Raw genomic sequence first — 24,097 nt, 5'->3', positions numbered from 1 at the left:
TGGTGCCCCTGAGTGATGCTGTGGTGATGCGAGAGGGCGAGGGATGGAGTGTGGGGCGGGGGAGGGATGGAGTGTCGGGCGGGGGAGGGATGGAGTGTCGGGCGGGGGAGGGATGGAGTGTCGGGCGGGGGAGGGATGGAGTGTCGGGCGGGGGAGGGATGGAGTGTGGGGCGGGGAGGAATGGATGGAGTCGGGGGAATGGATGGATGGATGGATGGAGAGCGGGGATGGATGGATGGAGGGCGGGTATGGCTGGATGGATGGAGGGCGGGCATGGATGGATGGAGGGCGGGCATTGATGGATGGAGTGGGGGGATGGATGGAGTGGGGGGATGGATGGATGGAGTGGGATTGATGGATGGATGGAGTGGGATTGATGGATGGATGGATGGAGTGGGATGGATGGAGTGAATGGAGATGGATGGATGGAGTAGGGGGATGGATGGAGTGGGGGATGGATGGATGGAGTGGGGGGATGGATGGATGGATGGAGTGGGATGATGGATGGAGTTGGGGGATGGATGGATGGATGGAGTGGGGGGATGGATGGATGGAGTGGGGGGATGGATGGATGGAGTGGGGGATGGATAGAGTGAGGGGGAAGGATGGATGGAGTGGGGGATGGATAGATGGAGGGGTAGAAGAGGTAGATGGGTATTAGAGGGGTAGAGCGGTAGTAGAGGGGTAATAGAGGTGTAGTAGAGGGGTAATAGAGGGGTAGTATGGTACAGGGGTAGTATGGTAGAGGGGGTAGAGAGGTAGAGGGGTAGTAGATGGGTGGTAGAGTTGTAGAAGAGGGGTAGTAGAGGGGTAGAGAGGTAGAGTAGAGGGATAGAAGAGAGGTAGAGGGGAAGTAGTGGGGTAAAAGAGGGGTAGTAGAGGGGTAAAAGAGGTTTATAGGGGTAGTAGAGGGGTAATAGAGGGGTAGAGAGGTAGAGTAGAGGTAGAGGGGTAGAAGAGAGATAGAGGTAGAGAAGAGTTAGAGTGGTAGTTGAGGTGGTATTATGTGTGGTGTATTTATGTAGTATTGAGTAGAGTGTAACTATGTGGCGAGTTATTACGTGGCACAGAGTGGAGTGTGAGAGGGAAGAGTGATAAAGAGAGGGAGAGGGAGTGAGAGAAAGAGCTAGAGAGAGAAAGAGAGAGGTTTCAAAAAGAGACAGAGAAAGATAGAAATAGAGGAGAGAGTGAAAGAGTGAGAGAGCAAGAGAGCGCGGGAGATACAGAAAGAGAAAGGAGAGAGATAGAAAGGGAGGAGAGAAAGAGATAGAGGGGAGAGAGAGAAAGAGATAGAGAGGGAGAAAGAGAGAGGAGAGGAAAGAAAGGGAAAGAGTGAGAAAGAGAGAGAGAGAGAGAGAGCGCGGGAGGGATATTGGGGTGATTTTCACTTCCGAAATGAATAAACTAAGGCTGTGAGAAATGTGGGCACTAGGAGGTGCTGTACAACTGGTTCTGTATTCTGCACCTACATACTTGAAGCTCTGGACCTCCCCAAAGCAGAGACTTAAAAAGTCCCATACATTAGAAGATATTTTTTTTCCAAGGATGTTGTGAGATACAAACCTGAAGTTCTAATCTGCCCTTATTCTAAATAAGGTATTTCTCCCTCAAAATAATTCCTTCTGATACGCTCGCTAAGGTTTTCTTATTACAGCCAATTACGTGTATCCTGCAAACAAATGGCTACGCAGGATTGCTTTACAAACAAGACAAGCTGAAGTTAGCCAAATGTCGAGACACAGCCCACTGAGAACATCAAAGCTGTGAGAAGCTGTCTGAAGAGAAGGAAACGAAGCTGTAATTGAAGGCAGAGTGAAAACCTGGTGTTAAATAGCAGCAGGGAAGGGGCGGAGAGGAGGCGCTGAAGGAGAGCTGGAACACGCTTTAAAAAGCCTCAGTAATAATAAAAATAATGCAATGCTGGAGCCTATTTCAGATGAATGGGACAGGCATTGTAGTATAGTTGTTCAAATTGCTGGCACTGGAATCCGGCACGCTCTCTCGATTAGGGGCACCGCGGTCACTGGCATTTGAGAAGTGTACAGTGTTGCATGTCACGGAGCCCCCCCTAGCAAAAAAAAAATCACAAAGATCAGCTGAGCTGCCATAATCTGGATGTCGGAGAGTACTCAGAATTACGGTAAGCCGTGCCGCATTAGTGGAGGCAGTGGGGAGAGAGGAGAGCCGAAATGTCCTGCAGATCGGGACACGGAGAACGCTTGAGGTGTTGTGGCATCAAGAATCATGGATTAGCTGAGAGAAAGGGAGGCTTCCGCTGAAAATGTATTCAGCACAGAGGAGGTGCCTGATGACACAGGCAACCAAGCCTCACGGAGAAGGAGTGATCAGCTCGCTGAGGCTAAAGATTTAATTGAGACACTTGGAAAAGCTACAGAGGAAAGAAATATCCAAAAGGTGGGAAATGGAAACTGATATGAAAGCACGGCTGATGAAGTAAGGCTAGACGATTTTTTAATGTCTGACCTAAATCTTTGACATATCCTGATGATGCAGATATTGTGACTCTCCACTATATAAGAACAGAAGTAATCAATGTTCGTGTGTAAATGAAACACGGAAAGAAAGAGACACTTACACATGCCACAAAGTTACTTTACGTACAGCAATGTAAGCATCTAAGGGGAAAAAAAATCATTGCTGTGGGGAGGGGGAGGAGAAATGCGACACGGCCTGGCGGCCGTGAAAAGTGCGAGGAAGAAAGCCTTTGATGCAGCAGGGGGCGGAGCGGATAAAAGTACGAAGAAGAAAGCCTTTGATGCAGCAGGGGGCGGAGCGGATCCCTTTCAAGTGAAGCTGCTGGCTTTCATGTGCACGCGCTTTTGCGGTCAATGCGCTTGCGCATTGAGCTTGCTTTTCACGGGCACAGCATGAAATCGCCCGAATGGTTAAGCTCTTGTTAAGCCCCTATATTCTCGCAAGCTCAATGTGCAAGACTGGCGAGACGTAAAAATGGATGTGCCAAGTTCTGTGTATTACGAAATGCTTTGAGAGACTAAAACTATGTGAAAGGAATGCTTAATGTATAAATTGACTTGGTCAAATTGCTTACTCCATTTTAAAAAAATGTTCTTACAAGTTTATTTTTAACAAGGGAATACAAATATTCTTCAATGTTTTTTAATAGATAAAAACATATTAGTTAAACCTTAACAAATGGAATATCAGTAGCAGACTATGTTATGAATCATTAACACATAGATACTTTTTTTACATGTGGTGTTAATGTAGTTCTTACTAGGGACATGGCCATTACTTGTATAATTTTATTATAATATTTGATGTTGCTGGGCTTTTGTTTCCTTAGGAACCTCAAAATCGGATGAGAAGGTGGATCTCAGCAAAGACAAGAAACTAGCCCAGTTTAACAACTGGTTTACTTGGTGTCATAACTGTAGACACGGTGGTCATGCTGGACACATGCTGAGTTGGTTTAGGTAAAAGCGGTCAAAATTCAATACTGTTCTATTTAGAAGTTCTTTTTTATATGTTTAATGTGAAATCTTGAATGTTTTTTTATTTTATTCAAAGATGATACTTTAAAAGGTTTTGCCACAGCTATGCACCTTTATTAACCTAGAAAAATAATGTTCTACAGAAAATTAATAATCATGTTTCAAAGTTGAATCTCCGGAATGGCCTAAGTCACACTTCTGGACTATTTTATGCAGTTTCTGGGGCAGTTTACAGTCATAAGAGGGTCACCTTTATGTTTCTGGTATGCCCTTGTACCATAGCTGTAAGAAATAAAAGTAGCTCCTAGCACCCTTAGGCACCAACAGCGGTCATCTGGGTGTACTTGACTGGTACCTAGGTGCAATTTAAGGCCTACTCTGATGGTGCATGGGTTGGATACAGGGGCCAAGTTTGTCCCAATCAAGAGTTTTACCTTCTGGCATAGTCTCTGAAATGGTAGTCCAAAATCCTTAGCAGGGCAAGGCAGCAGGCTGGGGCCGATAAGGTCTCCATGAGTCCGGACGGCCGTTAAGTGAGGACTCTATGAAACAGTTAACTTTTGGCTAGAAAGCTCAGAGCAGGAGAAATTCAAAATGTGTGTCTATGAAAGGTCTCTCGTGGGCGGGATACTTTTGGCACCTTCGCCCAGTTAAGATTTCTACCTACGCACGTTTTTTGGAACTCTGATTCCTCTAGCGGGGCAAAGCTGTAGTCTAACCTCACTCCACAGCCTTTCTGTGACGTCCCAGTGAAGCAAACTTGCTGCTGCGGAAAAGTTCTGAGTGGTAGCAACCTAAATCTTTGGTTCAGAGGCTATGCACTTTTGTCAGATTGGCTTGGAAGGTTTGTACCAGTCTTCTCTCTGTTCTCCAAGCAAAAATCTTTGAAAAAGCTTTTTAAGTTCCAGGTTTTAAAGCTAGGCAGGAGGCGTACACACTGACAGCTTTTTTTATTGTTTTTAAAAAAAAACTTTATTACAATAAAAAGGATACATCCATTGGCCTACAACCACAGGGGCCGGCCGGTAGCATTAAAGACCAACGATATTATTCAACACAGCTAGTTAGCCGACAATCCAAGGGTCCAGCAGCGGTTGCGTCACATAATAGGAAGATCCCGTGATTATAGGAGGATAAATTAAAGGTTCCATATGTTATATTTTATGAAATAATAAGGAACATAAACAAAAGCAACGAGGCATCAAACAGTATTGTAAATGTCCGTCCCCTGACAGCCGGGGGGGGCTAATCCCTGTAAATGGACAGCATTAATAAGGATCTATGGATCCAGGAGGAGGGGGGCGCCGAGAGTGGTCAAGCAATCATAGATAGCAAAGTATAAAAGTCCGGGAACACCGAGTCATGGGGACAAGGGCAGATCGGGAACCTCTACAAAGGGGGGGGGTGCAAATCTCTCTACGATACAAGTTCCATTGGTGCCATATCCTCCCCCACTTCTTGGGCCGGCCCCGAGCTAGATACACGGTTTTTTCCCTAAACATGCACCAATCCATGTTTTCTGTCCAGGCTGAGATCTTAGGTGTCCTCTGGGATCCCCATAGTTGAGCTATGTCCCTTTTCGCTATCATATTCCCAAGGGTGGCCCATTGAGTCTGGACAGTGCTGTAGTCATTAGGCTCCCAAACATTCAACAAACAACGTCTAGCCTCCGGCAACAGCGAAACTCCCGTCACTTCTTCCATCACCGCATGCACTCGATTCCAGAACATCACAACAGCAGGACACTCCCATATAATGTGAAGAAAAGTAGCAAGCATACCACATCCACGCCTACACAACCCATCCTCTGAGTAACCCATCCGCATCAGGCGTGGACCCGTGATATAGACACAGTGTAAAACCTTCAATTGCACCAGCCGGAGTCGCGCCGGAATCGCGACCTCTTTAGGGGAGGATATCGCTGCCTGCCAATCTTCATCATCCAGTTCCAAGCCATCACAAGTCCAAGCCTCACGAAGCTGTACAAGGAGGTCCGATCGATCATTAATAAGTTTCTTATAAATAAGAGAAATGGTGCTATCTGGGACATGCCCGTCAAGCACCCTATCCTCAAGAGGAGAAGACTCAGGAATGACCGTGCCAACCGAAAATACCGACCCAAGCGCATGACGAACCTGGAGGTAGCGAAAATATTCTCTATCATTAAACGCGTATTCCCGTTTGAGTTCCTCGAAAGTTTTAATCCGGTCCTTAACCCAGAGATCACCAACTCTGCTTATACCTACGAGGTCCCACTTTTCAAAACCCTTCGTTGACCAAAGGTTGCCCAATCTCCCAGTCGCGTAAAGCGGGGCAGCCCTAGTCAATCGATCAGACCATCGCGTCGCAGCAGTCGCGTTTTCCCACACTCGCACTGCGACCCCAGTGGGTCCAGTAAGAGCGGTTCGAGCCGAGCTGGAGTAGAGCGCCCTGTTATAGTCACCACCTGGCAACAGCCATTTGTCCATCTCGAATGCAGGATTCGGGACGGGGCCATACAACGCGTGATTGATGGCACTAAGCTGGGACGCCCAGTAATAACGCTTAATGTCGGGCAACGCAATGCCCCCGTCATACCATGGCAAAGTTAACTTCGCGAAAGCAATGCGAGATCGCCCGCCCCACACGAGCTTCCTCTGGAGGCTCTCAATCTCGCGAAAGTAACTAGCGGGCACAAGATCGAGTGTGTTTTGAATAGCATACAAGAAACGGGGAAGAGACATCATCTTAAAAAGGGCGGCCCTTCCCAGCGGAGACAGCGGCAGGCCACACCACGCGTGTACATCAGACCTCAGCCGCCGGAGCGGGGGAAGTAAGTTGTTTTCATACCGTACGGTAGAGTCCAGCGAGATATAGATCCCCAGATACCTGAAACCAGCATGCGAAATCGGTATCGGACAGACACGCGGCAAGGGGGGCAGCTCCCCAGTCAGTGAATAGATGGAGGACTTAGCCCAGTTGATCACGAGTCCAGAGTTTCTACCGAAGGAATCCAACACATCAAAAAGGACCCCAAACGATTTACGGGGGGAAGTGAGATATAACAGAATATCGTCCGCGTATAACGATATGCGATCTTCAAATTCCGGGGACCAGCGTATACCCTTAAGCGACGGTTCCCATCTGAGCCATGCAGCAAGGGGCTCCAGGGCGAGCGCGAAAAGCAATGGCAATAAAGGACAGCCCTGCCGCGTGCCCCTCCCAAGCACAAATGAGTCAGACACCCTACCATTAACTACTACCTGCGCCAGCGATTGCTCATAGAGGAGCTTAACCCATCCAATAAAACCGGGGCCAAACCCAAATTTAGCAAGGGCAGCCCACAGATATGGCCATTCCACCGTATCAAACGCCATAGAGGCATCCAAGGAAACCAAGATGGCCGGCTCACGTAACGACCCCGCCCTCGCCAATACGCCGTGAAGACGGCGCAGGTTTAACGCAGTGTTACGATGGGGAATAAACCCGGATTGATCCGGGTGTACCAGGTCGCTAATGACCTTTATCAGTCGATTCGCCAAAAGTTTCGCCAAGATCTTAGGTTTAACATTTAAGAGCGATATCGGTCTATACGAGGCACATTGGTCACGGGGCTTCCCATCCTTATGAATAACAACAATGGACGCAAGCCTCTGATCTCGGGAGAGGGAGCCAACCTCTCGCGACTCATGGAACATTCGACGAAGGTGCGGCGCCATTTTATCGGGACACAACTTGTACAGTTCGATCGGGATACCATTCGGTCCCGTCGCTTTCCCGGAGCGAATGGAGCGGATAGCAAGCACTATTTAATCGGCGGAAAAATCCGCCTCCATGAGCTCCTTGTCTGAGTCAGACAGGCTAGGCAACGCAATGTCTCTTAGCAATAAATGCGAGTCCTCCTCCGGTCGGTCGGAGACCGGCGCGTAAACCCTCCGGAAATGGTGGGCAAAGGCGTCTACTATCTCAACAGGGTCCACAACCCGCTCCCCATCCATTCTTTCAACAACAGGCACCACCCGATTCAGCCTATCCCTCTTATCCAGCCAGGCAATCAATTTCCCGGCTTTGTCACCAACGTCATACAAATGCCCCTGTTGTTCACGACTCATTGCCTTGGCCGCATCCGTCACCAGAGCCCTATAATCAGCCTGTTTAAGGGCTAGAGCATGCAGCCCTTCCTGAGTGACCCCAGACTGCAACTCATCTTCCAGCACCGTGATTTCACTTTCCAAACGAACCACATCCGCATTCTTATCTTTCTTCGCACTGGCAATCAGGGACAAGGCCTGACCCCGGACCACCGTCTTGTAGGCCTCCCACAGGGAGATAGCGGAGTACACCGACCCTTCATTCTCAACAAAGTAGTGCTCCATGCATTTCACCATTCTAGCCCTAATTTTTGGACTAAGGAGATGCCAGGGGTTGATCGGAGCCACCCGGCCTGCAGCACCCATCTGGACATCAATAGTAAGCCAAAGCGGAGAGTGGTCCGAAATCCCCCTGGCCAGGTGGCGAACCTCCCTCACAGAGGTCATCTGTGCCGCCGGAACAAGCATATAATCAAGCCTCGAGAGACTCCCATGCGCTCCAGAATGGAAGGTAAACTGTGCTTGTCCGGGGTGCAACTGCCTCCAACTATCCACCAGGCCCAGTGTGTCTAGGAAGGTACCCAACCAAGATTGCGACCTCGGGAGATCCCTGGGGGGGCTGCGGTCCTCCCTGCCGCTAACCAGAGAGTTAAAATCGCCACCTACAACCAACATACCCTCCGGGAGATCCAGCACCACCCTCCCCAGATCAGAGAAGGTCGTGTATTGCAAGCCCGGGGGGACATATGCAGAAATCATGGAAACAGTCTTCCCTTCCTATCTGCCCGTGATAGCCGCATAGCGGCCCCTGTCGTCTAACACCGTATTGTCTATTTCCAGGGGGAGGGAGGTCCTGACAAGAATACCAGCCCCCCTCGACCCAGTAGTGAATCCGGAGTGCGCCACTAGGCGATAGCCCCGTCTATTCAATGCATGGAAGGTGTTTCCGATCAGATGCGTTTCCTGCAGCAACACTACATCTGGGGAAAGACGTTTCAGATATTGTAGCACTATCCCCCGTTTTATCCTGTCCCCCAGACCATTGACATTCCAACTCAACACCCTCAACCCCTTACCCTCCATCCCGGAAAGGAAGATGCCACCCCTTCCAAAAGGAAACCGACATCAAAAACAATCAATCAATCAATCAATCAAAGCATTTGTATAGCGCACTACTCACCCGGAGGGTCTCAAGGCGCTGGGGGGAGGGGGTCCGCTACTGCTCGAACAGCCAGGTCTTGAGTTGCTTCCTGAAGGCGAGGTGGTCCTGGGTCAGGCGTACGTGGGTCGGAAGGGAGTTCCAAGTCTTGGCGGCCAGGTAGGAGAAGGACCTTCCTCCTGTGGTGGCTCTTCGGATGCGAGGGACGGCGGCGAGGGTGTGGCTGGTCGATCGGAGCTGGCGTTTGGGAGCGTAGAAGTTGAGGCGGCTGTTGAGGTATCCTGGGCCTTGGTTGTGTAGGGCTTTGTGTGCGTGGGTGAGGAGCCGGAAGGTGATTCTCTTGTTGACTGGGAGCCAGTGCAGGTCTCTCAGGTGTCCGGAGATGTGGCTGCGGCGGGGGATGTCCAGGATGAGTCGTGCTGAGGCGTTCTGGATCCGCTGGAGTCTCTTCTGGAGTTTGGCGGTGGTACCGGCGTAGAGGGAGTTGTCGTAGTCCAGACGGCTGGTGACGAGGGCCTGGGTGACCGTCTTCCTGGTCTCGGTGGGGATCCATCGGAAGATCTTACGTAACATGCGCAGGATGTTGAAGCACGACGAGGAGACGGCGTTGACTTGTCTGGTCATGGAGAGGGAGGAGTCCAGGATGAAGCCCAGGTTGCGTGCGTGGTCCGTGGGTTTGGGAGCGCTGCCCAGGGCGGGGGGCCACCAGGAGTCGTCCCAGGCGGAGGGTGAAGATCCCAGGATGAGGACTTCCGTCTTGTCAGAGTTCAGTTTCAGGCGACTGTTCATCATCCACTTGGCAACGTCTGTCATCCCTTCGTGTAGGTTGGCTCTGGCGGTGGCGGGGTCGTTGGTGAGGGAGAGGATCAGCTGGGTGTCGTCGGCGTAGGAGATGATGTTGAGGTTGTGCTGGCGTGCGATGGCTGCGAGGGGGCTCATGTAGACGTTGAAGAGTGTTGGGCTGAGCGAGGAGCCTTGAGGAACGCCGCAGATGACTTCGGAGGCCTCCGATCTGAACGGGGGGAGGCGGACCCTCTGTGTCCTTCCGGCGAGGAAGGAGATGATCCACTCCAGTTCCTTCTCCTGGATTCCGACGTTGCTGAGGCGCTGTACTAGGGTACGGTGGCAGACAGTGTCGAAGGCCGCGGAGAGGTCCAGGAGGATGAGGGCCGCTGTTTCTCCGTTGTCGAGCAGGGCTTGGATGTCATCGGTTGCTGCGATCAGGGCGGTATCGGTGCTGTGGTTGGCCCGGAAGCCAGACTGCGAGGGGTCGAGGGAGCCGTTCGTCTCGAGGAAGGCGGCCAGTTGCTTGTTGACGGTCTTCTCGATGACTTTTGCCGGAAATGGGAGCAGCGAGATGGGGCGGTAGTTCTTGAGGTCGGTGGGGTCGGCTGATGGCTTCTTAAGTAGGGCGCTGAGTTCGGCGTGCTTCCAGCTCTCCGGGAAGGTAGCGGTGACGAAGGAGGTGTTGATGATGTCCCGCAGGTGGGGTGCGATGACAGCGTCGGCCTTGTTGAAGACGTGGTGAGGGCAGGGGTCGGTCGGAGATCCGGAGTGGATGGAGTTCATCGTGTTGACGGTGTCTTTGGTGCTGATCGGGGTCCAGGGTCGGAGGGTGGTTGTGGGGGGCGGTGGTTCGGTCGTGGCGTGCGTCGGTTGAGTGCTGAAGCTGTTGTGTATGTCCGCGATCTTGTTGTGGAAGTAGGAGGCGAGGGAGTTGCAGAGGTCTTGCGAAGGGGTGATGTCGTTGTTTCCGGCGTTGGGGTTGGAGAGCTCTTTCACGATGCTGAAGAGTTCTTTGCTGTTGTGTGCGTTGTTGTCCAGTCGTTCCTTGAATGCGGTTTTCTTGGTGGCGCGGATCAGTTGGTGGTGTTTTTGGGTGGCGAGCTTGAGGGCAATCATGTTGTCCGGTGTTGGGTCTCTGCGCCAGGTTTTCTCGAGTGCTCTGCAGTTCTTCTTGGAGCTCTTGAGTTCGTCGTTAAACCATGGTGCTTTCTTGCTGCCTGGTCTGCTCGGCGGGGTCTTCAGAGGGGCGAGGTCGTCTGCGCAGTCGCTGATCCGTTTCGTGAGGTTGGTGGCCGCTTGGCTGGGGTTCGTTGTGCTGGTGGGAGGGTTCTTGCTCAGGGAAGTAGCGAGCTGGTCTGCAGTGATCTTGTTCCAGCTTCTGCGGAGAACCTGTTGCTGGTGATGGTGGACCGTGGTTCTACTGAAGCTGAAGTGGACGCAGCTGTGGTCCGTCCAGTGGAGTCCCGTGGCGTGGTTGAAGGCGATGTCCTTGCTGGAAGAGAAGACCGGGTCGAGTGTGTGTCCGGCGTAGTGGGTGGGGGTGGTCACCAGTTGCTTGAGTCCGAGGTTGGCGAGGTTGTCCAGCAGGGTGGTGGTGTTGCGGTCGTTGTTATTCTCCAGGTGGAAGTTGAGGTCCCCGAGGAGGATGTAGTCGGCGGAGGGGAGGGCGTGTGGGCTGATGAAGTCGGCGATGTCTTCGCTGAATTGTGTGCGTGGTCCCGGGGGTCTGTAGATGAGGGTGCCTCTGAGGGTGGTCTTGGGGTTGACATGGATCTGGAAATGCAGGTGTTCGGCGGGTGCGAGGGTGTCGTCGGTGTCGGTCGAGATGCGGATGGTGTTCCTGTGGATGATGGCGATGCCTCCTCCTGTCTGGTTGACGCGGTCCCTCCGGATGATCTTGTAGCCGTCCGGGATGGCGATGGCAATGTCGGGCGCTGAGGAGGCGTTCATCCAGGTTTCCGTGATGAAGGCGACGTCTGGGTCTGTGGTGTCGAGCAGGTTCCATAGCTCGACGGCGTGTCTGTGGATGGAGCGGGTGTTGAGCAGGATGCACTTCAGGTGGGTGCTGCTGGAGTTCGGGTTGGTGGGTGCTGGTGTAGCGTGGGTCCGGTTGCAGGTGAACTTGCAGGAGTGGCAGCTGAAGGGTCCGTGGGTGCGTCTCGGTGTGGCTCGGTAGCAGCCCGGGGGTCGGCCGGTGTTGAGTGCGTTGAGTTCGGTGGCGTTGTAGGACCGTCGGGTCGGCTTCCGGCGGTGGGGGCCAGGGGTCCTGGCACTGGGCGCGGGCCAGGCGCGGACGGGCGCAGACGGGCTTACCTTTGGCGCACCTTCGGTGCACAATCGGCGCGCCCGCTGCGCGTCAACGCTGCGCGTTTGCCACTCTGCCATATGAGGAGAGGGGGGGGCGGAGCGAGGGAGGGGCAGCTGGGAGGCGGGAGCGGGGTGGCGAATGGGAAGGGAAGGGTCCAGGTGGAGGGGGGCGGGGCCGCAGGGGATCAGCAGCGGGGAGCGGGGAAGTGGCGGCAAGCGCGGCGGGGGAAAAGTGGGAAAAACGGCAGACTAGGCAAGGGACACACAAAGAAACCTAGAAAGGCTGGGCACAACAGGGGAAGCAGCACCAATACAGGGGGGAAACAGAGCGAGAGTGCAGAGGCAGGAGACAACGTGCAGCAGGGGAGAAGACGAGCAGGGGAGAAGTCGAGCAGGCAGCAGGAAGCGGCGCTGCGCTACAGAAGCACAAAGCAGTGTGTAGCCTCGAAATAAACCAGAAAGTAACAAAGACCCCCCCCTCCACCCCAATGAGACCCCAAACACACACCCCCCACCCTGCACCCCTGCGTTAGACCTGAAATCCACCCCAACTTGCAGTGTGCCTGTCGCGCCATAAGAACTAATCTACAAAAAGAGAGAAGAGACCCCATAGAGGAGGACGAGTCCCGATTCCCCGCCACCCCCGGGAATCATATTGCACTGAATAAACCGTTCACCACTACTGAAAGTTCAAGGAAAACACTCGCGGATGAGTCCTCACTCCTCCTGTTCCTCCGTGGCACCTTCAGCACCCCTCGATTGTTCCGAACAGTCTCTATTCACTGGTAAAGTGTCAAGCCAATCGCTAGCGATCTCCGGTCGGTCAAAGAAAAGCGCACGTTCCTCGTATTCGATTCTCAATCGGGCCGGAAAAAGCATGGCATACTTCAGTCCCATGTCTCTGAGCCGCCGCTTCACACCCAGAAAACCCATGCGTTGTTTCTGCACTGCCTGCGTGAAGTGCGGGAAGAAGCTAATCGATGCGTTTTCAAACTTCGTGGGGCCGCTGATCCGCGAGGCCTGAAGGATGGCATCCCTATCTCGAAAGTTAAAGATGCGGGCAATAATAGGCCGCGGTGCCGCCCCAGTTTTAGGCTTCCCACCGGGGACACAATGAGCGCGTTCGACCGTGAAGAAATGACTCAGTCCTTTGGGTGCCAAATGATTCAGGACAAGATCCTCCACCAACAGATCCATAGAAAGTTCGGTGGGTTTCTCTGGAACCCCGACAATACGCACATTATTGCGCCTGGCCCGGCTTTCAAAGTCCTCCAGCCGCCGGGCATAGTTGTCATTGAATGTGCGGAGGTTACGTACTTCGGTCTGGAGATCGGCAACATCGGTCGTAAGGCTGGCCGTCTTAATGTCCAGGGACTTGACCCGCTCATTAGTCTTAGCCAAGTCAGTCCAAATTAAGTTGACGTCCATCGCCACAGTGTCGATTTTCGAAGCTAGAACATCATATTGCTGACTCATGGCCGTCTTCATGCTTGCAATGGCGCCCATTACGTCCCTCAACGTTGGGTCCTCCGCCGCGGGAGAGCCATTCCCGGTCTCAGTCAAAGCCTTACCCGTATCACCGGGGGATCCTCTCGGGTGGGTAAAGCGGTCCAAAGTGTTAGATTGGGAGACACCTCCTCGCTGCGACGCCTTGAGAGCTCGCTTCTCGCTCTCCGGCTTGTTAGCCATATCGAGCTGCGAGCCCCGGCGGAGCCTTTGGGACCTGGTTAGAATGGCTCCCCACACAATCAACTTGTAAAGTCCAGGGACGAGGGTAGAAGCCAAACTTCTGGCCAATAGCAGAGTGCAAGCAGTATCACCAGCGGGATACAAGTCCCAGTAGACAAAGGCCAAGAACGAAACCGAAAGTACCACAGGGGCGGCGGCCTCGACCCACCAGCCGTTGTTGTTCAATTGCCACCTGGGTACCTCGGGGACTCAAAGCCCCGGTCGGTCGTACGTAGTAGGCCCCGGAGTTGCACGGTGGAGTAAGTCCGGACCTCTGCGTCCAAATCGACTCCCGAAAAGAGATTTCGCATCAGTAGGGTGATCTCTATCAGAACCCGTCGTCTGTTTCAGGATTAGAGACAGGATAGATGCGGGAGGCAGCGAGGGTCTCGGGAGCCCTGTGCTCACGCGGCCATCTTAGATGCGCGCGAAGCTCCTCCCCCCACTGACAGCTTTTTAAAGGCCTCAGGGTCTTAGAGGCGCCATTTAGGGGTCAGGAGTCATTCCAGTAGAAGCCACCAGCAGGCCGGTGCTCAGCTGAGCTCTTCAGGAAAGGGGGTCTCTTAAAGCTTTTATGGCCCTGACCAAAGAGGAGGTAAGCCTACTGACCTTTGGCGTCTACTTCGCAGTCCTGGTTACAAGTGGAAGTAGGTCCATCCCTTAGGGTTCTCCTCACAGGTCACAGCAGGTGAAGTTTTTCTATTTTACACGGATCCAGGAGTGTTCTGAAGAGGGTACCCAGGGGTGCCACATTTATGCCTGGCACTAGCCTGTTGGTGGAAGTGACTCCTGGCCCCTCCCTGACCAATGGGAAAATAGTTCCCAAGAGTAACCCTACCCTCTTTTTCAGCAGTTCCTATGTGCCCTACTGCAAACAATCACACAGCGCCCCTCTCTGCCCAAATCCAACTTGGTTTTTGCAAACCTAGGTTTAAAATACTGAAACCTTTACTTGTCCCAACAAGAATACTGCCATTATTACTTGTGTTGGACTTCAATCCACCCCAAATACTAATCCACTTTCTTACATTGGCTAGCAAAAGAGGAGACAGTCAGGCGGTCCTACAACGCTGCAACTCCGCCTCCTGCACGGCTGTGCTGCTGATGTTTGTCATTCCTTGCAATCAGCTCAATACAAAGACAGGGCCTTTCATCATCATAGAACAACATTGCTTCTCAGCCTCAAACCCCGAGCGCAGGCTCTCAAGCCAACACATTTTCTTGGTGGGCATCAAGGGCAATCTCTGGTAGGAGCGCCTCTCCCAGCAGTAACATTAGATGCAAGCGGGCCAGCACAGATGTTCTTTGCAATCTGTCTGCCCTGCTCTCCACCTCTGGAAGGTGAGGAGCGAGCAAGCAGGTTGGAAGGGAACATGTTCAACAGATTTCCACCTTGACAAGTACTGACAAAACTAATAGGTATTGTTGTTGGGACCTTTTAGCTTTGCCACATGTTTCTGGCAGTGCTGTACAGCTTTGGGACATCGTGCAGCACTGTCTAAATAACAGGTTTATAAAACAAGCATTGGAAATGCAATAGGTCTCGCAGCATTAGAGTTAGTGCTTTTAGAATTGTTTATGGGTTTTTTTTGTAAATCTTTAGCATTTTTGTTTCCTGTAGGCAATGCTAAAGAATTACAAAGAAAAAAAGCCATAAACAAATGTAAAAGCTCTAACTCAAATGCTCCGAGACCTATTGCACTGTGTGAGGGTGAGGGGTTGAGGGTGAGTGAGGGTGAGGGTGAGTGAGAGTGAGAGTGAGGGTGGGTGAGGGTGAGTGAGGGTGAGTGAGTGAGGGTGAGTGAGGGGTTGAGGGTGAGTGAGAGTGAGGGTGAGTGAGAGTGAGGGTGAGTGAGGGTGAGTGAGGGTGAGTGAGGGTGAGGGTGAGTGAGGGTGAGGGTGAGTGAGGGTGAGTGTGAGTTAGGGTGAGGGGTTGAGGGTGGGTGAGGGTGAGGGGTTGAGGGTGAGTGAGGGGTTGAGGGTGAGTGAGAGTGAGGGTGAGTGAGGGTGGGTGAGGGTGAGTGAGGGTGAGGGGTTGAGGTTGAGGTGTTGAGGGTGAGTGAGGGTGAGTGAGGGTGAGGGTGAGTGGTTGAGGGTGAGGGTAGGTGAGGGGTTGAGGGTGAGTGAGGGTGAGGGTGAGTGAGTGTGATGCTGAGGGGTTGAGGGTGAGTGAGGGTGAGGGTGAGTGAGGGTTTGAGGGTGAAGGGTTGAGGGTAAGTGAGGGTGAGGGTGAGTGAGGGTGAGGGGTTGAGGGTGAACCATTAATAAAAGGAAGACGTTGCAATGGCCGACCAGACATCCATGGGCTCCTGCAGGCAGTGTCGAGTCTGTCCTCTGTTTTATAAAAGGCGACTATCGCCCACAGCTAGGAGGCGCTGCTGTCCCCTTAATACAAGTCTAGCAGTGGTAAAACTTCGTCTTCAAGGGGTTGCTATTCAGGAAAGAGGGGTAGAGTTAATTAGTCATACACCAATGCTAGGTATCTGCTACAATGCAGCAATGAGGTTGTCCTGGGCACCTGCAACACACACTCTCAAAAGTAGAGGCAAAAACGGTACACCAAAATGGATGAAAGCCTTAAAAAAGAAAAAACAAGTAAAACGGCGAATAAAAGGAAAAAATACCACTAAAAGAAAAAAAATATTAGTCTTAAACTAGAAAAGGATTTCTCCAAAATAATGAACGAAAATATTTACATACGAAGGGAGCTGTGGCAATTCACCAATTGTAGGAGGAAAATTGGAACGTGTTTTATTCTTTATCATAAGGCATGCAACAAGGTATAATTTCAGCTTTCACTGAAATGCGAGGCCCCTATACTGATCATTTGGGCATTCTGTAGCGTGGATGCTTACTAAAAATATGGAGAAAGGGCTATTCATTATCAGAGCGTCTTTGTGTGTCTTTTATTCTATTCTTAAGAAACAAACAATAGTGCTAGCTTAGGCACTACACTCTAAAAACACAATTTAACTTCTGGTGTACTTGAATTGCGGTTATACTTAGCCTAGTATCCCATGTTATAAATTTCGAAACATCTAATTCTTTCCAAGCATTTATTGTGCAATACTGAGGTTCAATTTTGTATTTGTGATTCCGTTTTACCAGTGTGACATAACCCTGTTTTCCATGTCAGATTTGTTTTAATTAAATCGTGTTTAGAACTAGGCGGCTTGGTAAAACAATCAAATAGAACACCTAAACTAATTAAAAAAATACACTGAAACGGTTCTAGAGGTCTAATCTAAAAACGGTTGGAAATGAAAAAAAACAAAAGTAGCTCATAGCCACGTGTATTTTTTTTCTTTTAAGAAAATGGCTGACGTAACACAAGCCTTAATATTAAGCTTTGAGTAACGTCCTTTATACACGTTTTATGACGGACTGAAAGGCAAAACCTTATATCCCTCAAATACAGGAATAAATGTTTAAAGAGACGCCTTTTTGTGATCATATCTATGAGAGAAATATGGAACACAATCGGAGTGCAAGCCTAAAATTAATTAGCAGTCTGTCCTTCGCTGCAATCGACCCCTTTTTCCTGCGACGGGGAAATGCGCTTGTTTATTATGGGCACAAGAGAGACGGCACATGGGTTTTTGCTCGGTGAGTATAAAGCCATAGAATTTAGATTATACAACAGGGCAGAGGGTGAGCGGAGACATTTTTTTTGTTTCAATTGGGAGTGTGTTTATCATCAGTCTGAAGAGCAATACCCCAACCCCCACTGCCAGGCATGGTGGGTGGGTCCCCTCCCCCTCTTTAGTTGCCATGTGAGTTCTTAGGAAAATATGGCGATGTTCGGCAACATCAAAACGTTGCTGAAAAAAAAACACTTTTCTGAAGGAGCAGTAGTAGGGCTGAGAGAAGAGGAGGGTTGGGAAGACTCATATTTAGTCATATCCTGAATTACTCATCGAGCGCATTCCTAAAAAGCGGGCAGGTTTTAAGCTGGGTGCTGGACTAAAGGAGAAAAGCCTCTTTTATTACACAGATCCTGTGCTACGGATACTCAGACGGATCACTGTAACATGGATTGCCACAAGTGAAAATGTAGGTTTTTTGAGTCTGAATCACCCATGATTCACCTTCAACCCTATCCGTGAGTCACTAAAAAGGAAGTCACGTGACTATAGTCAGTGAAGGAGAAAAGAATTATGTTCTTTCCTTTCTCTTTTCCACAGTAGAAACTAAGGCTCGGTATTAGTTGTCCGGGGCCATTCAAGGGTAGGGCCGTCATGCCAAAAAGCGGTAATTGGCGGATGTTTATCTTAATGGGACCCCACTAGCCTCCTGAAAGCACCAAAATGTATATATTTTTTTAAATCACACAAATTGATCTACCTCTTCTTCCTCACAAAGCTCTCCTCGGCACTTTCAAAAACATAGTCTGCTTATGCCCACCAGATTTACCAGCATTCAGAAAAAAAGAGAGCTCTCGCAATGTCTTATTTGATCACAAACCCCACGCTTCTTTCAGAGCACTACGCCAAATCTACTCGGATCCAATGCATGGGTGGTCTCCAGGGCTTTGTCTGGGCTCGGTTTCGGGACCGGCAGATAAGGTGTCGTCTGTTTGTATAAACGCGGACCCTGTAGTCCGTGTTTACATCCTTAATAGCACTTGCTATAAACACACTATACCACTGATGAAGACGAACGGACCCTCTTCTAAAATACCAGAAGGCTGGTCACCAATACCCATAAAGCCTGTGCGCTTTAACAACACACTGTAGATTATCTGTTAAACTATGCAGCATAGGTAAAGAAAACAAAGCCTAAACAGCAGCTTTTTTATTTTTATATTTTGCGTGAGCATATGACGCTAGTATTTAGTGTTCAAGCCCGGGGATGGCAAATTATAAAACGTTCACGTCTTGTCCACATCACAACTAAAGGTGCTAGTCTGGCAGAAGACGGATAAAAGCAGCAGCTTCAACAAGCTCTCGGCATTGCGTGGCGGGAGGGGGCGGGGGGAACGTCGAGGGCAGGCAGGATGACTCAGGGGAGGGGGCGGAGCGGGGCAGAGCGGCATGTGGGTGTGAAGAAGCCGGGCCTTTGAAGTGAAGCTAAGCTTCACTTCAAAGGTGTCGGAGGAATGCGGGCGGCTGTGCACGCGCTTTTAAGCTCAATGCACATGCGCATTGAGCTTAAAAGTCACGGGCACTGCAAGGAATCGCCACGATTCCTTGCAAGTTAGATAAAGAGTCGATGAGCCCCTATAGTCTCGCTTGCTCGATGCGCATGCGCATCGACAGGCGAGACCTAAAAAGGCACTATGACAGTCTTGTCATTCCATTGAGGCACTTGTGCGTTAGAACACGTGTGTGTCAGTGGAATAACACAGGTGTCACTTGCTTAATTTTTTTATTTACAAATGCAAGATGGTCATCGCCACTTGGATTGGTAAATATTTTTGGGGGGAGCAAAAGCCTTTGGTTTAAGAAGAAAAAAAAAAAGGCACTTCGGGGTGTGGTTAAGGGAGGAGCGTGTGGGTAAGAAGAGGATAAGCAGCTCATGGAGGGCGGGGTAAAGCTCAACTGACAGAGGACACGACGGGCGATAGAGAGCGCAACATGAAGCCTGCGGTGGGGGAGAAAAACAAGGATGAGAGAGAGAGCTGCATAGGTTGCGAGTGTGAGAAACACATGGATAAGAGAGTGACACAGTAGGGGAGAGAAGAAGACAGGGGAGATATGTAGAAAACACATGCACTCATGGAGTGCTTAAACAAAAAGAAATGAAAGAGCAGCATAAAGAACGGCTAGAAAAGCACACAGATGAGAGCGCAGTACAGAGTGAGTGAGGGAGGGAGAGAAGCACATGAAGGCGACATCTTGATAACACACGCACTTGTGGAGTGCTTAAACAAAAATAAACAAGCATTTGCAATGCAATAGGTCTTGCATTTACGAGTGTTTGAGCTATTGGCATTGTAAATGACAATGCCTTTTATTTATCTGTTTTGATAATTAACACATAAATAAAAGGCATTATCATTTAAAGCCAATAGCTCAAACTCTTGTAAATGCGAGACCTATTTCATTTCAAAGAAGCGGTCGCCATTGTCACGGGCTGCTTGGAAAGTGAAAGCATGCATGGCGCGCTGAATGTTGCAGGAAAGCATGTCGTGCCTGCAATAGGAGAAACTCACTAAAGAAAATAGTGCTTTCGTGCTAAATAAGACATACCGTGTAGCAACAGAAGTAAAAGGGCCAGTCCTCATGGGAGGTTACAAATGAAGACATCGAGGTACTAAGGAGGGACAAACAAGCCTATTAACGAATCCGAAGTCAGCATTTCCAACGGACAATGACACAAGCCAATGAAAAATATGGGCGGGGAGTGGGCAGAGCTTCAATTCCATACTTGAATACAGCATGCCTCGCAGAGCCGCTCTTGCGCTGCCCAGGCTCGACATAAAAAGTGGTTTCCAAAAGTAAGCAGGGGAGGAATAGCACAAGAAAGACAAGGCAAGCAATGGGCGGGCTTTAAGTTTCTATGCCCACTATAAGATCTGTTAACCTCTTGCGTGCTCATGACGAGGTCAGCTCGTCATGAGCCACGGCGCACCGCTGCTCATGACGAGCTGAGCTCGTCATGACCGTGCCCGTTACTTGGAACGCTCGCACGCTGGGCTGATTCCCCTGCTGTGCTGAACGTTCCATTGGAACGGGCGCGGTCATGACGAGCTCAGCTCGTCATGAGCACCAGAGTGCCGTGGCTCATGGCGAGCTGACCTCGTCATGAGCATGGGGGCGCTGTACGCGCCCCCCGCCCCCCAGCACAGCGGGGGAATCCCGCCAGCGTCGAAGGGGTTAAGCTGATAATAGGCCTGTTTCAACCAGACAGGCTGCACTGCCAGGTAGGTTCCACCTAATAAAGGACACATGTGAATCCTGATTTGAAATCCTTCTCTGCATTTGGCTTTAGCTGCAGTACGCTTCATTCTGGAATGGAGTGTCTACCTGTCTGTCTGTGAATTCGAACACCCAAGCCAGGTATCATGGCTGTCTAGTGGCCTCATAGGATGTGTCACTTTCAGTAAGCTCTTGATTTTTCATTAATAGAGCTTTGAATGGTGTGAGTTTTGTGTCCATATCTACATTGCTAAAATTGAAACTGTAAGCGCTTGAATATAAAGAACAGTACTTTGGATTACAGGCTGAAAAGTTGGAAATCCCTGAAGCGTGAGGTTGTTGGATGACAACAAATCAACAGTGATGGCTGGTTTCAATCCAGTTTCATACCACTGCCTTCGGCTCTATTGTGAGCAAACGAGGACCCATTAGTTGCAAACCTTACATAACTGTCTAAGGAAAATAATGACATTTCAACACTGTCCAAAATATACTCTGCAGTTACCTGATGCACAAGGAGAAAAGACCCAGGGTCCATGCGCTGCTACAGTTGTTGCTACCCCAAGAGTGGCTGGAAGTGCCTCTTGTTGCCTTCTGTATACAGCAGAAACAAGCTCCACCCACTGACGGCTAAGGAGGAAAAGCTCCTAGACAATGACAGCAGAATGATGCAAGACCACAGGAATAGTCAAGATTTTGTGCTGTCTGATCAAAGTGGAAATACCCTCAATTTACCATAAAATATATCTTCTTTTGTAAATAATAGCGACACGTGGACTCCGTTCATCATGCCATAACTATTCCTTTGCAAAAGAACATTTGTTTCTTGTAATCATGCCACGTTATCAACTTAAAGCACTTAAAAAAGAACCTTACAAACTGCACATTGACTTAACAAACATCGGAAAAGACTTACATCAACAGTGATCATCTTAACATTACAAATAATACGAAGACAGTAGCAAGGTTTTCAAATCACGTCTCAATCTCAAAAAGGTAACCACAAATTTAAGGAGCTCTTTTTGGAGATCGTGTGTTACTGAAAAGAAAGCCAGGCATGTCGAGGGATTCCTTGGACATGTGAACTGTGCTATGGCTCAGTTGCTGGGAAGTGGACGACATCTGTAACGTTTTACGTAAAGTAACCGCCCTTGTACACAAATTGAGATATGGGTTAGTTGGTACTAAGGGGTGCTCACTGGCTTCTGGAAGTACCCAGGATGCTGCCAGAGACGTGAGGAAGACTAAGGAAGACACCAAAGAACAGTGAAATAAGTGATCATTTATAGTTAGGGTATTTCCGCTTTGACCAGTTTGTCTACCCCTGCCCTCATTTTTGTGAGCGGAGTCCGTCCCCGTCTATTGTTTTCTCTCTCTCATCCTGCCCAGGTCTTTTGTCATCTCAAACGTAGCGAGCACTTCTCTGTGCAAGTACTATAGCCAGCCCTTCAAGAAGGTGTCTTTTCCCCTTGTTTCCAACTTCATTTGAAGTAGAGCACTGCCTCACTGAATCTGTTGTCAAGCAGTAGGAAGCACTAATATGGTTAGTAGGTTTGCTCGGTCATTGCTCAGCTCACCTCCCATCTGGCGTTCATCCATGGAATGCATATACAGGTTTATTCGGTTATCTTACCCCTCACCTCCTGTGCTGATACTCCAGGATATCCAGATGGTTCTGGAGGTTCTACAGTACAGTATGATCAGTGTACAATTATATCTTTTTGTAAGATGGCCGCCTGGTAGGAGCTCCTGTTAGAGCTCCCGGTGCTAGGGATCCCAATTTGGGCTTTATCCCTCCTAAGTACCCACCAGTCTAGGAAATCTACTACCAAAAAGTAACTGGATTGCCAAGTAACTGGATTGAAAAAAGTAACTGGTTTTGACGCTTACCTGCTTGACGGAGATCGGGAGCCTGCGAAGACCTGCGATCTCCCCTCATCCTCGCCGGACTACTCCTGGACGCTCTTGGATCGATTCTTCCTGGGCGCTCGCCTGCAGACACCCCCATCGCCTCGCCGAGACTGGGAGGCTGGAGCTCGGGGACGGAGGACTGCTCGGCGGGTCAGTGCGGAGGGTCGGAGTTGGCTGGAGCCTGTGGAGCTGCTGGGGGACTCGCACAAGCCTGGGCGGCCGTGGCTAGAGCCTGCCCCGCCTCGCAGGGGCTGCTGCGTTTCCCCTCGGGACCTGGGACTGAGGTCCGGAGCCCACCTGGCCTCGGGCGCTGCCCGGATCAGAGGCGGAGGAGGTCAGAGGCGTGGATGCGGGGCTGCAACGGGAGTAAGCACCGAGAGCCACCCTGTGTGCGATTCTTCCTGGGCGCTCGCCTGCAGACACTCCCATCGCCCTGCCGAGACTGGGAGGCTGGAGCTCGGGGACGGAGGACTGCTCGGTGGGTCAGTGCGGAGGGTCGGAGTCGGCTGGAGCCTGTGGAGCTGCTGGGGGACTCGCACACGCCTGGGCGGCCGCGGCTAGAGCCTGCCCCGCCTCGCCGGGCTGCTGCGTTTCCCCTCGGGACCTGGGACGGAGGTCCGGAGCCCACTTGGCCTCGGGCGCTGCGCGGATCAGAGGCGTGGTTGCAGGGCTGCAACGGGAGCATCGGGAGCAAGCACCGTGAGACACCCTGTGTGAGCCACCCGTGAGACGCCTGGCGGTGCGGATCGGCGGGACCCCCGTGCTCTCCTGGCACGTCAGACACTGGTTGCCAGACCGGTGAGGCTGGACGTGCCCCCCCCCCCACGATCCTGCCTGTGGTTAGGTGGTGCACACGAGGGCATGCTTGCAGCCGGTGAGCCTGTACCCCAGGACAGGAAGGGTTAAGAGCCCGTTTCACCATCAGCTATCTACAACACAAGCAAGCTACAGCAAGAAGAAGAACAGACCTCAACCTGCCACTAACAGCAGCTGTGCACATTTATGGCCGGATCATCGACAACTGCAACACTCTGCTGGCAAACTCAACATATAAGGTATTTATTTCCCCCCCACCCCACTCGCTGGCCCTCATTTTTAAACCACGTCCTTTTTAAATCACATCCATTGTTCAAAATGGCTGGGGCCATAAAACTGTAGCTATAAATCCCCTCTGGTACCGCTGTTGCCCACGAGGCTCCTTAACTTAACTCCTCCACACAAGACCTCCAAAAATAGAGATAAGACTCTCGCCCAGCAAGCTGGGGGCGGGGACTGCTCAAACAGAAAAGAAAATGCATTTCCCCTGTTCCCAAAGTAATAACAACAGACCGAGGACTAATGTCTCTATCTCCCCTCTCTGATCGGCCATATTAGAATGGCTCTTCGGCGACCATCTTGGACTAGTCATTTTTTGCACCATATGTACTAAGAACTGGACTCCTTAGGCTATCTCTAATCGTATTCTGCACTTTCTACGTAACTGGTACTCATGTCACTTTTCCTTCACCTGTAATGCAACCATCGCTACCTCATATCTAGCTAGGAACTGGGCTTGCTCAAACGGAACCTGGAACTTCCCTTCCTTGCTCTCAAAGCAATAACAACAAAAAAGGACTACTGTCTCCAGCCCCCCTATCTGGCGGCCATTTTAGACTGACCTCTCTCTCTAGTCAGCGGCCATCATGGACTAGTCATTGCCTTTTACTGCAGTATTTTATTTTATTTTATTGTTACTGGTTTCCTACATTGTATGTATTATACACCCATCTTCACTTTCACCCACCGACAGTGCACTGATTGCTA

General features: G+C 50.7%; 1 protein-coding gene across 2 annotated transcripts in view; it reads left to right on the top strand.

The window, feature by feature from the left end:
• Positions 1-24,097, top strand: part of MIOS (meiosis regulator for oocyte development) — a 209,182-nt gene that overhangs the window by 172,388 nt on the left and 12,697 nt on the right. For both annotated transcript variants that reach the window (XM_078663710.1, XM_078663711.1), the window contains exon 10: positions 3,326-3,455. In XM_078663710.1, coding sequence (XP_078519836.1) covers positions 3,326-3,455 — 130 coding nt within the window. The remainder of the gene's footprint in view (positions 1-3,325; positions 3,456-24,097) is intronic.

The sequence above is a fragment of the Lissotriton helveticus genome, chromosome 10 (genome assembly GCF_964261635.1).
Source record: "Lissotriton helveticus chromosome 10, aLisHel1.1, whole genome shotgun sequence".
Taxonomy (NCBI): Eukaryota; Metazoa; Chordata; class Amphibia; order Caudata; family Salamandridae; genus Lissotriton; species Lissotriton helveticus.
The sequence above is the reverse complement of the archived record's forward strand: the minus strand, read 5'-3'. Positions and strand labels throughout refer to the sequence as shown.